This window comes from Danio rerio, chromosome 9 (genome assembly GCF_052040795.2).
Source record: "Danio rerio strain M-AB ecotype USA chromosome 9, GRCz13ab, whole genome shotgun sequence".
Classification (NCBI taxonomy): Eukaryota; Metazoa; Chordata; class Actinopteri; order Cypriniformes; family Danionidae; genus Danio; species Danio rerio.
In genome coordinates this window covers 6424264-6443462 of record NC_141029.1, presented here as the reverse complement: position 1 = coordinate 6443462, position 19199 = coordinate 6424264, and the positions used below count along the sequence as shown (strand labels likewise).

The 19199-nt window shown below is 37.9% G+C and overlaps 1 protein-coding gene and 1 long non-coding RNA gene across 4 annotated transcripts in view; one reads left to right on the top strand and one right to left on the bottom strand.

The window, feature by feature from the left end:
• LOC147842240 (uncharacterized) overlaps window positions 1–19199 on the bottom strand; it is a 1176585-nt gene that overhangs the window by 525714 nt on the left and 631672 nt on the right. The window lies entirely within an intron of this gene.
• Window positions 1–19199, top strand: part of tmtops2b (teleost multiple tissue opsin 2b) — a 126789-nt gene that overhangs the window by 99406 nt on the left and 8184 nt on the right. For all 3 annotated transcript variants that reach the window (XM_087265853.1, XM_087265852.1, NM_001282373.1), the window contains 1 exon segment: window positions 15675–15908. In XM_087265853.1, coding sequence (XP_087121979.1) covers window positions 15675–15908 — 234 coding nt within the window.

Sequence of the window (19199 nt, the reverse complement as noted above, 5' to 3'; positions counted from 1 at the left end):
GGGATAGTTTGCAAAGATGACTGAACAGCAATGCCTAGATAAGTTATGGAATTTCGTATGGGGACATTATATGGCAGCTTAATATGTTTAGCTATGGAGTTTAGAGGAAGCATAGAGGATTTATCCCAGTTGATTTTGTATCCGGAAAACAAACTAAACTTTCCAAATACATTCAGTATAAGGGGAAATGACGTTTGTAAATCTGAGATAAACAATAGTATATCATCGGCATAAAGAGATATGCATTGTTTGTGAGATTTAACTGAAAATTAACAAATGTCTTCTTGTCTTATCAGCTGTGCTAGTGGCTCAAGCGACAAAGCAAATAGCATGGGGGACAACGGGCACCCCTGTCTAGTGCCGCGCCCTAAATTAAAAGGTGAAGAATGTAGACCATTAGTTATAACAGAAGCTGTTGGGTTCCTATATAATACCTTAATCATATTAATAAAATTAGTACCAAGGCCAAAAACCTCCAAAACAGACCAGAGATAGTCCCACTCCAGCCGGTCAAACGCCTTTTCTGCATCTAAGGAAAGAACTGCAGCTGGAGTAGGACAATCCCGGGCCTCGTGTATGACATGTAGTAATCTCCGGATGTTGTCTGATGCTAATCTACCTGGCATAAAGCCCGTCTGATCTGGATGAACTAATTTATTAATGTATCGTTGTAATCGCAAAGCTAAAATTCTAGCATACATTTTAATATCTGTATTTAACAGGCTAATGGGTCTGTAATTTGCACAGTTTGAGTGGTCCTTTCCTTTTTTTGGGATCAGCGAAATAAGTGCTATATTCAACTGAGGGTGAAAGGCCCCCGTATTTACTGCTTCATGAATGGCAGCCAAAAAGATAGGACCGAGAAGATCAAAATACTTAAGAAATAACTCTGCGGGAATCCCGTCTAAACCTGGTGCCTTGCCTTTTTTAGCACCCTGTAATGCCTCTTTGAGTTCTTCTAGAGTAATAGGTTGCCCTAACTGTTCTGCTTCTTCATTATTAAGCTGTGGTAAAATTAGAGAGTGCAAGAAGGAAGCACAGTTATGACTTGGGAGAGTACATTCAGATATATAAAGTTTAGAAAAGTAGTCAGAAAATGCTGAATTAATTTCTTTGGTATTCCTAACTGGTCCTTTGGCCGGGTGATTGATTACGTCAATATACGCTTTTGCTTGATTTTGCTTCAGTCTAAGGGCTAAAAGTCTGCTTGGTCTAGCACCATTAGAGTAATAATTCTGTCTGGTTCTGTGGAGTACAAATTCTGCTTTCCTTCTCAGAAGATCATTTAGTTCAGTTTTAGAAGATTGAAGTTTATTAACGGTCAACTTGGAGAATGAAGATTTTAGGGAATATTCAAGTGATTTACATTCTTTTTCTAAATAGTCAATTCTCTGATTTTGCATCTTTTTTAAATTAGTAGCGAAAGCTATGGAGAAATCTTTTATAAAACCTTTTGTAGCTTCCCACACAAATATGGGGTCCTCAACAGAGCCTATATTAAATAAAAGAAATTCAGCCAATTTGGCTTTGAAGTCTACATCGAACTGGCTATTCAGTAAAAGCGAGGTATTAAAACGCCACCGCAGAGATCTTTCTGCAAATGAATTACAATTGAAATCTACCATTAAAGGATTATGATCTGCAAGAATAGCTGGCAGTATCATTATCTGGTCAAAATATGACAAAAGGTCTTTTGAGCATAATAAATAATCTATTCTTGAATACGTGAGATGCCTTGTTGAGAAAAATGTGTAGTCTCTACTTGAGGGGTTCCAAGATCTCCAAATATCGACCAAATTCAATGCCTTTACAAAATTTTTGAGTGCGGCCGAAGAGTTAAGCTGGACTTGATTACATGAGGAAGATCTGTCCAATACTGGATCAATAACTGCATTCATGTCCCCCCCAATAATCAGTGAGTAATCTATAAGTGAAATCAAGTGGTTAGCCATCTTCAAAAAAATGTTGCCTCGAATATTGTAGGGGCATAGATAGAAACAAAAGCAATTTTCTTTCCCCTTATATTAGTGCAAACATAGGCAAGTCTACCAGATTGATCTTGACTTTGTCTATCAATCTTGATGTTACAGATGCGCGATATCAAAACAATAGTGCCTTTAGTTTTAGTGTTATCAGTAGAAAAAGCTGCAAGTTTATAAAACTTATTCTGTAACCTCTGAACATCTGACTTTTTCAGATGTGTTTCTTGAATTAAAGCGATATCAACCCTTTTCCTCCGTAAATAAATCAAAAGTTTAGCTCTCTTGTTTGGACTGTTAAGTCCTCTAACATTAAGTGATATAATTTTGTATTTATCCATAATCTATTTGAAAAACAATACGAGTTTTAAGAGTTTTTCCACAACCAGAATTTAACTGCCTAAATAAAGCTAAAACAATGCAAAAAAGTACAGACAAATAAAATGAACAAATACCCCCTGAGACCGCAAAATTCCCCAACATCATAAGGGCCCGTGGCAGCATACACCTTCGTTCACTAGAAAGTCAACGTCGACCACCCTCTTCCATTAACCACAGAACATAACTGTATACTTACTATGAACAATAATGACAGTCATATATAACTAGAGTAAATAATTTAAACATTTGAAATAATTAAATTTATTAAATTTATAATAATTAATAATTAAATAATATGAAAAAGAAAAAAAAACACTAAGTCCACAAATTATAAGTTAGCTAATGAAAAATAAATACATAAATAAATAAAATAATAACAAAATAATAATAACAACCCCTACAAGGTATGAAACGTGAATAAATGAACTTGTCTCAACTCTCAAGTTCTCTGAAGCAGAACATTAAATTGTATGTTTTACATGTAGAGCAGAGGTGTTTATTCCAAACACGTTTATGGACTTTTTATTCATCCATTGACTCTGAAGGCGCGGATGGACCTTGAAAAGACAGTTTACGTCTCACACCAGATGCGTGGCCATTACGGACTTCTTCTAAGAATTGCTCCGCTTTTTTAACCGTATCAAATGATTGTTGATTACCGCCATGGTTGACACGGAGAACGGCCGGGTAGATCAGAAAGTTTGGGATCCCCAGCGCATGCAGCTCCCTTTGAAGACTTCCGAATGCCTGCCGTTTGCGGGAGGTAAATCCACTGTAATCAGCGAAGAAACGCAACAGGTGATCTTGATCCCGTATCGCCTCGGTTTTCATTACTTCCCGGGCACCCTGAAGTATCGCTTGTCGGTCTGGGTACCGTAACACTCGAAACAGTAAAGTGCGGGATTTACCAGAGCCGTAAATTCTGTGCGCTCGATCAATTTCAATTGGACCCTTGTTCCTCAGCGCTGGTATCCAGATAGGGAGCATCTTTTGAAGAAATCCTATTGGATTATCTCCTTCCCGGCCTTGTGGGAGCCCCACCAGGCGCACATTGTTACGGCGAGACCGGTCCTCCAACTCGGCAATTTTCGAGGTGAGATTTTGCTGCTCGGTTTTGCACACATTTAAATCTTTCTTGATCTGTCGTGTCTCCCCCTGGATCTTGTCCACTTTTGATATCAAGTCACGTACCGTGTTCGTTTGAGATTGTACTTCTTGGCGGAGCTCTATCAGAGATGATTTAACATCTTCCATTGCCGCTCGAATAGCATTCTGAACCGTTGTTTCCAACGAGATTTGTTGTTTCGAAAGCGCCTCCGCCATAACGTCAGTTAGATTAGCTTCAGTGCTAGCTAGCTTCATCTTTTTCTTTCCCGAGGGGGTTGTAGACGGAGAAGAGTCTTGTTTCCTGGATGTATACATTTAAGTAATACTTTCACACGTCGAAAATACTGACTGTCGATACTTATAAACTTGTTAAACTAGAAAAGGAAGAGGGTTTGGACGGAGCATCAGTGTCTCTCAACCATCGCGTGCAAGGGTCACGTGACCTCACATATACATATGTTAATGTTATAGATAGCTTAGCTAACAGCGGTCATTCAGATAAATGGGAAACGTATGATAATAGCAAACATTATTGAAAGATTATCACTATACCGGAGAGACTTTCACACTTATTAGCACACGCAGGCTAAACACATAGAAGAACTGAAACATAAACAAATGTCATTTCATCACTAATCAATGATGAATGATGAATGAAATTCAGGAACTGCAAAGGCCACACCTACTCTATTTAAACTCTTAGATGCATCTGTATATATTTTAACATAACTGTAAAATTCAGTAATATATTTCTGTACATAAAACAAATTACATTCTTCATCATTTTCTCTCATTTTAGATCAAAACTTTTGAAGATCTATTTCCTATGTTTTCTTTTTGTAAGCCAGCCGCTCTACTGTTAGCTTGAACTGTTAGCAGCTGTGCAGCAGGGGGCAGGTGCGTCACGTAATGATTGACAGGTAACTGAGCCAGATAAAGTGCTCAGAGTGCAACAAATCAACAACATGTCTAATAGAGTACGGAAGGGTAGTGCCAGTGATACGTTCAGCAGTGCGGACTATTCGCTGCAGTCTACGGAGGTCGGTTTTGGCAGCTGAGCCGAACCAGAGGGTGATTAAAGTGCATAGGATGGATTGGATGACAGCTGAGTAGAACTGTACAAGCGGCTTCCTGTGGCAGGTTGAACTTCCTCAGCTGATGCAGGAAGTACAGTCTCTGCTGGGCTTTCTTTACAATAGAGTCTATGTGAATGTCTCAGATCCTGAGAGATAGTGGTGCTCAGAAACCTGAATGGCTCAGTGCTGTTCATGATGGTGAGTGGGGGGGAGTGCAAGGGGGTTTCTCCTAAAGTCCACTATCATCTCCACTGTTTTGAGTGTGTTCGGCTGCAGGTTGTTGTATCTGCACCATAAAGCCAGCTGCTCCACGTCCTGTCTGTATGCAGACTCTTCACCGTTCCAAATGAGGCCGATAACCGTAGTGTCGTCCGCAAACTTAAGGAGTTTGTTGGAAGGGACTTTTGTGGTGCAGTCGTTGGTGTACTGGGAGAAGAGCAGTAGGGAGAGAACACATCCCTGGGGAACACCAGTGCTGATGGTGCGGCTGTCGGCTTTGTTACACATGTTATGTTCCATAAATGTCTCTTGTAGATTTTGTGTATTCATTTTCTTTCTCTTTCTCCTTCAATGAGACTTTAATTCTGATCAGGTGCAGTCAACCCTGCAAATTCACTCCACTGATGGATTCTCTTTCCTGATTGGTCCACCTAAGGATTGGGTTGTGGATATAAAGCTGCGGTCACATTGGGCTTTTCCTCCCATAGACTTCATACGCACGCGAATGCGTCAGACCGGAAACGCAAGGTCATGTGTCATATATATATATTCATATATTATATATATATATATATATGTATATATTCATTCATTCATTTTCTTGTCTGCTTAGTCCCTTTATTAATCCGGGGTCGCCACAGCGGAATGAACCGTCAACTTATCCAGCAAGTTTTACGCAGCGGATGCCCTTCCAGCCGCAACACATCTCTGGGAAACATCCACACACACAGTCATACACTATGGACAATTTAGCCTACCCAATTCACCTGTAACGCATGTTTTTGGACTGTGGGGGAAACCGGAGCACCTGGAGGAAACCCACGCGAAGGCAGGGAGATCATGCAAACTTCAGAAACTACAGAAACACCAGCTGAGCGGAGATTAGACCCAGCGACCTTTTTGCTGTGAGGCGACAGCACTACCTACTGCGCCACTGCCTCGCCCAATATATATATATATATATATATATATATATATATATATATATATATATATATATATATATATATATATATATATATATATAAATATATATATATATATATATATATATATAAATATATATATATATATATATATATATATATATATATATATATATATATATATATATATATATATTTATATATATATATATATATATATATATATATATATATATATATATATATATATATATATAAATATATATATATATATATATATATATATATAAATATATATATATATATATATATATATATATAAATATATATATATATATATATATATATATATATATATATATATATATATATATATATATATATATACATATATACCACCGTCTCTTTACCTTCCTGCAGTTGTAAGTCTCTGTGGAAAAAGGCTGATTCACTCTGCCTCATTTAGTTTCCACACATCATGTCCTTCCTTCACTTGGTCAGGAAGAATTGATGGACAACAAAGCATGTAAAGTTTAATCACAGAACAAGTAAACGAGAAAACAAATGTAATCAGCACTCCCTCACGAACGACTGCTGCATAAACAAACAAGACGGCAACTTAAAATATTCCAGGTCAGGTGTTTTGTCATCCATCTCTGTTGTCAGTCCTTGCCTTCTATCTCTGTGAAAGTAGGAAAGTTTAGGGTGATTTCAAGAGCCCTGTTTTGAAGGAGGGCACAAAGCAGAGGCTGTGCCTAAAAGTTACAAATACTGGGACACAACAAGCTGAAGGTGGACATTGGACAGTGTCCGTGAGCATCTGACAGGGTTTTTTGTTTGGTGCTTTTTACCCGTTCTGAATCAGCCTTGGCCCTTTTAGACATAGACCCAATCCGATCCCAATACCTGTATCAGCTGATACAGATTCGAACCCAATACTGTGCCTTTTTTTTTTTTTTAAACATAATATCGTTTCTGTAGTTCTGGTGATAAACTCAAATAATAAATGTTCTTTTAGTAAAATAACACTAGGCTACATTGTTTGAGCATTTGTTATGACATTAATCTGATTTTTTTGTGGTCCAGCTTATGTTTCATTCATTCATTCATTCATTCATTCATTCATTCATTCATTCATTTTCTTTTTGACTTAGTCCCTTTATTAATCCGGGGTCGCCACAGCGGAATGAACCGCCAACTTATCCAGCACGTTTTTACACAGCAGATGCCCTACCAGCTGCAGCCCATCTCTGGGAAAAAGTTTATGCTTCCTTTTTTAATATTAAGATTTTTATTTGAAATCTGCAATAGGCTTTCACTATTGACACATATCGTTGGTAAAAATAACCTGCCTTTGAGCAAAGCCTGATATTTTCCTGCAGGCTTGATGCAGACTAAACTAAACCGTCTCAGGCCGGTGTTACTTAATAAAAATTCCCTTTCCTAAACTCGTCATAAAATAGGTCCACTTCCAAAACACGAACAGGTCTTTTAAATAAAATATTGATATAGATAAAATAACAGTGAAATATTCACAGTTTTAGAGTAGTATTTATACTAATTAGCCACTAAATCAAAAAGTTATGATTTGCTGTGTGATTGTGTTGGCAGCACTCGTTCTCTTTCCCTTTGTGGAGTGACATTATACTGACTACTGCCACCTGTGGGTATGAAAAGATACAACCTCTCATGCAGGAGCATAACATTTGTTCTATGTTGTCTGTTTATTGTGTTTAATCATAGCTTTTTGGTCCATACACATTTGTTGTGAGGTGACAACCAAGATGCGAGGTGTTGATATTCATCTGCACTAGATCTTTGATGTGTCCAACGCTTAAAAAGGCTGCCTTTGGAGGCAGCATTCGAAGGGAGGAAGGCATCAAGGCACATCTGCATCTAAATTCTTCTTCACTTCCTGTCTCTAAAGGCACCTTCTTCTGAATGAATTTTGAAGGCAGCATAGATGTGTCCTTTGCTGCGTTTGATATCCCACAAACATATGCATTCCATTTCTGACAGTTGAGCTAAAAATATAAACATGCTGTCTCGGAGCTCTGCTTCGCTTTAATTTTGTGTGCACATGGAAGTTTTCGACCAACATTTTCCTGTTTTGATGGCATTTCTGGCAAGAAGTTAGTGTTGTTGTGAGCAAACATTCCCTTATACTCTCTCCATTTGCTGTAGATGGACCGTGACTTTTATAGTGTTTACTCAATACTCTTTTAAAGTGGTTTTGTCTGCGGGACTCATTAAAACTGACTGCCACAGTTCTTGACCCTTGAGACTGCACTTCTACACCCCTGTAATGATAACTGCAACACCTAAGCACTAAGTAAAGCCAAGGTGAGAGAAAGAAGACAGAATGATGAGGAGAGACAGAGGTGAGAGGGAGAAAAGATTCCAGTTCTTGAACACAGGAACTCTTAAGGCTGATTTATAGTCGACACGTCCACAAGTTTGCTTGGTTGTGACTAAGTCCCTTTAGGGCATAGGTCTTTTTGGGCCGGGCTGATCATCGTCTTATGATCTGATAAAACACTTAGCAGACTGTCGTGTTTTTCTGCCTAATTAATTGACGATTCTGGGATCTGTGACTCTCTGAAAGTAAGAGGTTTCTTTTCCGGACAGACCAGCCCATGTGACATCATCTGCAGCCGATTGGTTCTTTTCTTTATTGACATTGGGCTGACCCAATCACAGACTTCCATTTTGTGCTCTGTGTAAGCGTGCAACGTCAGTGTATATTTGTCAAAAAAAGTCAAGAGTCACGCTTGTTACACGCGCAGGAGAGCAAAAGCGGTGAGATGTAGACTTTTAGTTACAATAATATTTATACAATATGGTTATAATGATATGTATACATGACCAAACTAGTGTGCAACTTATGCAAAACTAATACTATTTTTTTTAACGTTTGGTTTCGTAGCTCTGCTCAAACAAATATTTGTTGCAATTTTTAATTATTTAAGTTCACTTGATTGAATATGTACAATCTTTAATCTATGTTTGATGTTTCATTGTTGAGTTAAAAAAAAAATTTAAGGCTCTCTGATACATTGCTTTTATTATTCATCTTTATTTTATTAATCATCATTAACAGTGTGCATCAGCAGGCAGTTTTTGTTAAGTTCATTATTTCATAGTGTTGAAACCTCTTTGATGTTAGTCTAGGGTAAAAGTAATAACATTTAATAGGTGTGGTACTTTTACAAATGATGGGCAAAAGCAAAAGATTCAAACAACAAAACTACCAACAAAAGTGATTTAAATGTACAAAAAAGTTAAATCAGAGTAATGCCCAAATATATATATATTTCTGCCAACCCGACTCTACACCATAACTTTTCAATCCAGATAAATGGGACAACCATTACTGCATCCAAAATGGTGAAAAGCCTTGGAGCAACGATTGATGACCAACTAAACTTCTCTGACCACATTTCTAGAACTGCTCGATCGTGCAGATTCGCACTCTATACCATCAGAAAGATCCGACCCTTCTTATCTGAACATGCAGCTCAACTCCTTGTCTCAAGTTGTCTGCTCTTGTTCTCTCCAAACTGGACTACTGCAACTCTCTGCTAGCGGGTATTCCAGCTAACTCTATCAAGCCTCTTCAGCTGCTCCAGAACGCAGCAGCACGAGTAGTCTTTAATGAACCTAAAAGAGCACATGTCACTCCACTGCTCATCCGTTTGCACTGGCTGCCAGTTACTGCTCGCATCAAATTCAAAGCTCTGATGTTTGCTTACAAAGCGATTTCTGGCTGCGCCCCTTCTTATCTGCTCTCACTTCTGCAGATTTATGTGCCCTCCAGAAACTTACGTTCTGTGAATGAACGTCGCCTCGTGGTTCCACCCCAAATAGGGAAGAAATCACTTTCCCGAACGCTCGCGTTCAATCTGCCCAGTTGCTGGAACGAACTCCCTAACTGTATCAAAACGGCAGAGTCACTTGCTGTTTTCAAGAAGCGACTAAAAACTCAACTATTTAGACTCCACTTCACTTCCTAATCTGCAATTCCCTCTCTGGATATACCACTAACTGTACTCCAAAAAAAGAAAAAAAAAACATTTTACTAATACTTTCCTTCTTAGACTTTACAGACCTGAAACTTGCCTATAGCACTTATTCATTGTTGCTCTTATAGTTGTGTAAATTGCTTTCTTGTCCTCATTTGGATAAAAGCGTCTGCTAAATGACTAAATGTAAATGTAAAAAAAAAAATAATAATAATAAAAAAAAAAAAAATATATATATATATATATATATATATATATATATATATAAATATATACACACACACACACACATAAGAAGAAGAAATATTTACAATAATATTAAAGTAAAAAATTAAATGAAGTATCAAACAAAATTAGGTCAACTCAAGAGTAAAGGGAACGCTAGTGAAGCCAAATTAAAGAAATAAATATAACAAAACAATTCTAACTTATAAACAAACCCCTTACCTCGCTAGAAGCATGAAAAGAAACAGAAAAGAAAAATCTTCAGCGCCAAGCGCCGTAATCTTACCTGTACTGGACTCTATGAAACAAAACAAATACACAGATGGCATTCAATTCTTACCTGGTGTTTTAAACAATGGATTGACTAAGTGTTTGTAGGATGGAAGTCGTACGACATCTTCCCTGTCCACCTGACTCTGAGGACAAAGTGAACACTCAATTAAATATATTAAATTTGTGTGTCAGGTAAGAGTTGGACCAAAAAGTAACAAACAAACAATCGCAATTAAAATTATGTACAAAAATCACAAATTAGTTAAAAAGTGGGCCGAAATAATACTAAATAATTTTATCCAAACAAAAGTTAAGCAAAAACAACGAATAACAAAATCATGTCGGCAAAAACACAAAAACAGGATCAAAGAAAATGCGCGCTATCATCCGCTTTCCCTTGCGTCCTTTTATGTGACCGCGTCACGTCACCCAATGATGAGTGACTGGTCTCCCGACCAATCGGCTTTCGCGAAGGTGGACCTAAAGGATGTGACAGACAGCGAGGGAGATAGAGAAAGAGAGAGAACAGGATGCAAGAATCCTACCAATATACAGCATCCGCAACGATGATGATTAGCCAATCAGTCGACACCGACTTTCGGCCACTTTATGGATCGTGATTTGCCACGCTTTGCCACGCTATTTCTGACTGCTTCTTTCAGTTGTTCCATGTTCAAGTTTGTGTCAGTCTTGATTGTGTCCGGCCATCGTGTTCTCTGATGCCCTCTTCTTCTTGATCCACTGACTGCACCAAGCATTAAAGCTGTTTCCATGGAGTTGGCTCACATATGACCAAAGAACGAGAGCCGCTGCTTGGTGATTTTACCCTCTTGCGATACATTTTGTTTGACATGCTACAGGATCGTTTTGTTTGTGATCCCTGCTGTCCATGGTATGCGCATCATTCACCTCCAGCACCACAATTCAAAAGCATCGATCTTCCTTCTGTCTTTCTTCTTGAGTGTCCAGCTCTCACATGCATACATGAAGAAAACGATGGCATTGTTTATTCTGATCGTTGTTACAATGCTGATGCCCTTGCTTTTCCATACCTTCTCCATTCCTTGCATTGCACTGCGGCCAAGTGCCATTGTAACAATAGGTTTGCTCAAAACACAGGCACACACAAGTCAGACTTCCAGCGTGGATTATAATTTTATTTTAATAATAAATAAAAAATTTTAAGTTTTTAATTAGTCTCTCATTGTTTCCTATATATGACTTTTGTGCTTTTATAGAATAGACGTTGGTAAACATATTCAAGGGCGTGCAGAGATGGGAAGCATTTTAATTGATGTAGTGGGCCGCTCTCTCCCATAATGCCATGGCTGATTTTTTTGTCCCAATCCAGCCCTGCATGACACCAAACCTGTACCTGGACCCATATCTTAGCTCAGTAGCACCATCTGTGTACATATAAACATACACTTACATCAGGGGTGTCCAAACTCGGTCCTGGAGGGCCAGTGTCCTGCAGAATTTAGCTTCAACTTGTCTCAACACACCTGCTAAGATGTTTCTAGAAAGCCTAGTAAGAGCTTGATTAGCTAGCCCAGGTGTGTCTGATTGGGGTTGGAACTAAACTGTGCAGGACACTGGCCCTCCAGAACCGAGTTTGGACATGCCTGACTTACATATATACAATAGATGCATACAAGCACGTAGTAGTTTTGGCCACTTAATATAAAGTGGGACCAAAGTGCACAAAAGCCCTTCAACGTTCCTTTTTTTACTTTGTAAGGAAGACGTGGGAGCTGGAGATTGACAAATAAAGGTTAACCATAAAATAAAAAAAGAAAACGAAAGTGGCAGCCCCTCACAAATGACAATTGCAAAAATCCCCAAAACAGCATCTTAAAATGTCCTCTCTCATTTCCCACTGTTGTCACTTCTACTTTTATCCTTCTGGAGCTCCTCTGTGGGACTCTAGTGTTTCGGTGTCTCTTATTTATTAACATTCACTTCACTGCATTTTTCTGTTCTTCGATGATGTGTTTACTGGGATGTGGGTGGCATCAACCTGTCAACCTGTAGTGTTGTTTTTGGGAGACTTTGGAAGCAAGGACATTGCATGAACAGAAAATCAACCCCCTAAGAAAAGCTGTGATTTGAAAATGTAGTTGCATAGTGATTGTGGTAATCATGAGATCTTACTTCGGCCTCTCTGAAGCGCATTCATCTACTTATTATTATGAAGTGAACATTAAAAATACAATTTGAATTGAACGTTCTGGCTTGTACAGCGGTGTTTACAACCATTGGTAAGGATCAGACCTCATTCTCTGAAGGGTCATTATGAAGGACATTATTAAAAGACAAATAAACACCACTTTTCACCACAGCCCACTGTCATATAATGTGTTTCAGAGAGAAAAATCGGCACTCCTCCATAAGTATAGGGCTATTGCTTCTCAGTTATTGTAAACTATTATGACACATTTTGAATGGTTGAAAACTGCAATTATGCTAAAGTCTGTCCATTCCAAGTATAATGGCAGTGCAATTCCCATGCTGTGCAATTTCCAAACGAGTAAAATATTCACAATTCATGATTAAATGGTAAAGCGCACAACATTCATTTTAAAGGGCACTTGTGATGAAAATCAACTTTTAAGCTGTTTGGACTGTGTGTATGTATAGTGTATCCACTGTTATACTAGAGTGAAGGTAATGCAGTGTCTCATTTTTTAATATCCTGACATTAAAATAGGACCCAAATCACAGTGATTTTGAGGCCCACTGCAACGTGATCTAGGAATGTGGTTTTTCCCACCCACCAAATTGATTGACAGTCGCCATGTTTCTATAACAACATGTATACACATGTTCACAGAACATTTCTTTTTGCAAATAAACTGGCATATATAAAATATCTGTTCTAAATCTCTGTGATTTCTGTAAGTTTTATGAGTTGAAAACATTTTTAAAACAGCCTGTTTGTTTTAAATGCAGTAAAATTGTTAAGTAATTCTTAACCGCTATAATAACCACAACCGCATGGTGTCAGGCACATATATATTTATATGTGTGTGTGTGTGTTTGTGTATACTACAAATGGCATTTATGTGTGACTCATTGTTTCAGAAAGGCTTGAATAAACTCCACCACAAATACATGAAATAAAATTACTTGGTATTCTTGATTAATGAGCTGTATTTCAGCGTCATGCATGTCTGTGTAAATCACTGACTGCTGTTTATCTAATTTAACACATGAGAAGCAGATACGCACATGTGAACAGTGAAGCAGCTCATTTGCATTTAAAGCCACAGGCTACAAAAACAGCTGCACTGTACTCAAGACAGGAAAAATGAGCAGATTCTGGAGGCTATAATAATTTATCTCAGGGGTATTTTGAGCTGAAACCTTGGACACATTCTGGAGACACCAAAGGCTTATCTTACATCTTGTAAAAGGGGTAAAATAGGTGCCCTTTAAAGTAACACCTTGACAATAGGCCAACATTTTCAACGCCACTAAAGTAAACAGCTGAGTTTGACCATTTTCTTTTTAAATCCAGGAAACACTTTTAGCTTAACATTGATGATTGAATTGTATTAAAGCATTTGCTTCAAATTAACATAAGTTAATCAAAAATTTTGATAATTTTGCTTTTTAAATGTTGACTTTTCAGATGTTACATTGTGTATTAAGACGGATGGAAAATGAAAAGTTGCTATTTTCTAGGCCGATATGGCTAGACACTATCCTCTCATTCCAGTATACTCAAGGAACTTTGCTGCCATACCATGACTGCAGCAGTAGCAATGTTATTATGCAGCACCTGAAAATAGTTCCAAACTAGGTAACTTCCAACGTGACCTCCATCTTGCACAGGGTGTGCGTGCTGGTTGAGCTACATAATATCAAAAATTACGTATCAACTACGTGTACCCACGGATGTAAATCCCAGGGGGGACGGGGGGGGGGGGGGGACATGTCCCCTCCAATTCGAGGGTTGTCTCCACCATAGCCCCCTCCCCTAATACTAATGTCACATTATCAATCACAGGCAAAGGAGAAAGAAATGGTTGAGTAACAGGCAGAGCAGGGTCAGTCAGATGTACAGTGTCAGGTAAGGGTGTTGTGCTGTTATTGAAGGGATAATGACAATTCTTATGGGGGGTGATTTTTTTTTTAATGTTTTCGGAGATGTGGCTGTTTAGCAAATAAACTTTACAGGCTCACTGATTTACAATATGATCAGTCAATTTAACAAGTGTAATGTAAACTAGTTAATATGAGCATGGAAAACGTCTTTTCCTGCATTTATTCGGCTTCAGGAGTAAACAATTCAACAAACAATGCAATAAATAGTTTTGAAGAAAAATTTGCTTTCATTGAACCTGATAAAAACTTTGAAAATAATCATAATGACGTAGTCTCCATGCTATAATAATAATAATAATAATAATGATAAAACCATTTTTTACTGTGGGGACATATCTTTATTAGTACAACCCGGCTGTAGTATTTGTGTCCCCCTTCAAAAAAATGCTCAAAAGAAATTTTATATTTATTGTGCCCCCCCCCCCATTATTAAACATTCCATTATTATTTCCCCCATACTTGTAATTTCATGTTCAGATGCACAATCATATTGAAATAATCCCCTGAACGTTAAATGTGGATGTTTACTCAAGATTTAAACTTTGAAATATCAGTTAAAACAACACAATTCTTAAGTTTTTTTTTAGGGACAACTTAATTCTTTTATGTTTAATCTACCTAAAGGTGTAAAGAAACGATCAAGTTAACTTGATTGATTTTTGTTGGGACAACTTGAAGACATTTGGTGGAAATCAGAATTTTGTAATTCGAGCAAAGCACCATGTGGTGTGGGGAAAAAAATAGTTTTTTTCCACACAAAGTGACTTCTGGCCTTGCTCCTTATCTGCTCTCGCTTCTGCAGATCTATGCGCCCTCCAGAAACTTGCGTTCTGTGAATGAACGTCGCCTCGTGGTTCCATCCCAAAGGGGGAAGAAATCACTTTCGCGAACGCTCACGCTTAATCTGCCCAGTTGGTGGAATGAACTCCTAACTGCATCAGAACAGCAGAGTCACTCGCTACTTTCAAGAAACGACTAAAAACTCAACTATTTAGTCTCCACTACACTTCCTAATCTGTAATTGCCTCTCTGAATATCACACTAACTGTACAAAAAAAAAAAAAAAAAAAATACTAATACTACTAATACTTCCCTTCTTAGACTTTACAGACCTGAAACTTGCCTATAGCACTTATTCATTGTTGCTCTTGGTTGTGTAAATTGCTTCCTTGTCCTCATTTGTAAGTCGCTTTGGATAAAAGCGTCTGCTAAATGACTAAATGTAAATGTAAATGTAGTTGAAAAGTTTTCTTTTAGGTGCTTGAAACTATCAATATGGATTGTGGAATCTAAGATTGGGTCGGCCAGAGAACAGTTTTCACTTATTGACACTTTATATCTGTCTCTCTTTCTCAGGTAGGGAAGATACGCAAGACGGCTGCACGGAAACGGGAGTACCATGTGTTGTTCATGGTTATCACCACTGTGGTGTGTTACCTTTTGTGCTGGATGCCGTACGGCGTCGTGGCCATGATGGCCACATTTGGCCGGCCGGGAATCATCTCACCTGTGGCCAGTGTGGTTCCCTCTCTCCTCGCCAAGAGCAGCACGGTCATCAACCCACTCATATACATCCTCATGAACAAACAGGCAAGAGCACAGACTCTTATCATACTCACAAGTCATATATAAAGTCCCTCCAGGATATCACAAATCAGATTTTTGCAACTAAAGTTCAAATTTTGTAGCATTTCTTTTATTGTTTTGCTGCGGAAATATAAATATACACATCTTAATTGATGAGAAGCTTTTTTGCCAAATAAAAACCCTGCAGTATCACATTTGAAAATGAAACCAACTGTCTGAAAATAAATGCCAAGTCCTATTGCAGAGTGTTATAATATTTTGGAATGTTTAAAAAAAAATGCAGATGGCACTCTTTGGTACGATGGGAATTTGAACAGTGTCCCGACTGCTCAAAATATGTGGGAAATCTGTGGCAATTTTAAAAATGTGTGACCTCCACAAAATTGTGACATTTGCTAAAATTTGCTCTAAATTCAGCAATCATGACATTGCGAAATCCTGAAGGATCTCGTATGGAGGTGTAAACCACTGCAAGCAGACACACCTGTACTGCAGAATTTAGTCAATGGTTTTGTGAACTGTATGTTCTTCAATATAAACTTATCTGCCTGTCTGTCTGTCTGTCTGTCTGTCTGTCTGTCTGTCTGTCTGTCTGTCTGGAAGCATGCTAGCATTGTTTTAAATCAGTTAGCAGCATTGTGAAACATTCTAGCACTAAATAAAATTGACAACATTTTACATTTACTATCGATTTGCTAAAACATGCCCCCAGTTTGTCAATTCATTGTAACATTACATAACATTCATCCTATAAATGCTAAAACATGCTAGCTCTGTTTGCTCAATTTGCTAATTCATGCTAGAGACATGTCATTATTGTTAAATGACATTAAAACAGGCTAAGAACATGACATGCTAAAATATATTAAAGTCAGTTCCTGCAAAACATGCTAGCGATTTGCAAACTTAAAGGGTCACGAAACACCAAAACGCATTTTTTTTGAGCTGTTGACAGTCAGATGTGTGTCCCACGCTACTATAAACACTATTAGGACACATATTTCACAAAAAAGTAAACATGCTTAGTAAAATATATGTGTATTAATAGTCTTTATAGCAGCGTGGGACACATATATCAACTGCTCAAAAAATGTGTTTTGGTCATTTGTGACCCTTTAAGACAGGGGTGGCCAACCCTGTTCCTGAACTAGGGTTGTAACAATGTACCGGTATGACGGTCTACCACGATTTGAACGTGCACGATTATCATACCATGAACAATTGCATATCAACGGTTTTAACCCTTAAAGACCGAGACAGCCGCCCGCGGCTAAAAATAAGTATTGCTCTTAAATGTTTAATAACTTTTGATCCGCTGATCCAATTCATACAATTCAAAGATTGGCATAAAGAAGAGAATCTCAGCTTTCCATTGCTGTATCACATAACATTCGCGGCTCCGGAGGCTCCGGAATCAGTGCGGTTACGTCATCAAAATTTGACAACGCTGATTTGACAAAGAAACGCTCGTCACTGTGTCTCCGGACAAATCAGACATGATACATTGATGCATTGTCCCTCCTCCATGCCCAGATTGGTTCAAACTCGCTATATCACAACCAATAAGCATAGGTTTCACTTTTGTTTGTGGACCAAAAACAAGCTTTTTGAACAACACAGAATGAGAGATAGGCATACATTTACGCGCGGCTAAATAAAACGCAAAAAAAAAGTTTTGCATGAAATAATTCTCATACTAAGTACTTTTGCATGCACAGCAGCACAGAAACATGACAAAACAGTGACACAGCAAAGACGAACTGCTGCTCTTGCTGTTTTCAAAAGACGCAAATGAAGGTGCAGCTGTTTGTCTGCATTGCAGACAACCATATCCAAAACCATATCGATAGACAACCATATCCATGCTGGCACATAAAACCTAAGGATGTTCCATATTGAATCTAGTTTCGTTATGTAACTATTTATAGTATAGTAAATATTTATATCTATTTTTTTACTGAGGATTTGCATCATGTTTATTTGGACTTTATTTGGACTTTGACACATTATTTATTATTTTCTTATTTTTTTATTTGTTCATTGTAAGTGGTGTTGTTTATAGTAACTGAAAATATATTATTTGGAAAAAGTCAAATTTGCTTCACTGTTCTATTATTTTGTAACATTTGTAACATACCGTATACCGCGAAACTGTCAAACCGTGGTATTGTTTTAGACGATTATCATACCGTAAAAAATTCATACCGTTACAACTCTATCCTGAACCAATTAATTAGGACCTGAACACCATGTGATAATTACAGGCAGGTGTGTTTGATATGGGTTGCAACTGAAATCTGCAGGAAGGTGGCTCTCCAGGAACAGGGTTGACCACCCCTGCTTTAGGACAACCTGCTTAAGAAGAAACAGCAAGTAGAGACAAGCAATTGATAGGCAGCACACAATATTTTACTGGGTCAAGTAAAGGTCAAGGTTTTATTATAGAAACAATGGTCAAAATTATACACAAACATTTAGTGTTTTAAAAATGAATTCAATGATAACGTTCTATTAACATATGGAGCATTAAACATTATAAAACACCCAATGGCTTTTGAAAGTGGACTGGCCTATAACAGACAATTTCAGATATTTACAGTGTAAAGTTGAAAGATTTTTTCACAGATATAACAATAAGGGGGGGGGGGGTAATAATAATAATAATATTAATAGAAATAATAATAATAAAAAGGGAAGGTATGGCAGAAAATAAGTATCAAGTACATTAAATAAAACATGCCGAAAGAAAAGTTGGCACAAATACACACAGTACCAGTCAAACGTTCCATATCTCTCTCTCCCACACACACACACAGACACACAAACACACAAAGACACACAAACACACATTTGGCACAGTCCTCAATATTGTCCTGTGCTCGTCTGTGACAGAGCATTAAAAGTTCGCCATTCAAATCAACTGTTTCCAATCTTCATTAATAAACATCGCTCAAATCAAAAGGCTAAATCCTAACATTCCTACAACCGCAAAGTTATTAACCATGAAAACTAACCAGTCCTGCTTTTTCACATGCTTTATGCACTGAAATGTACATCCCCATACCCACCCCCACCCCCTATTTCTAGAAGTAGTCGCATATTTACAGTAAACATTAGAAATAATACTCTTAAAAATGGCCACCTCATCTCGTCTTGTGAGAGACATGGACGAGGTCTGTGCCGTCGAAACACCTCTTGTTAAAGGCTTGGGAAAAGACATTCACAAAGGAAGGACACACGACTCTGCCTCTGATCGTACAGTTAGAAAAAGACTGAAGAGAATGCTTAAGGCAG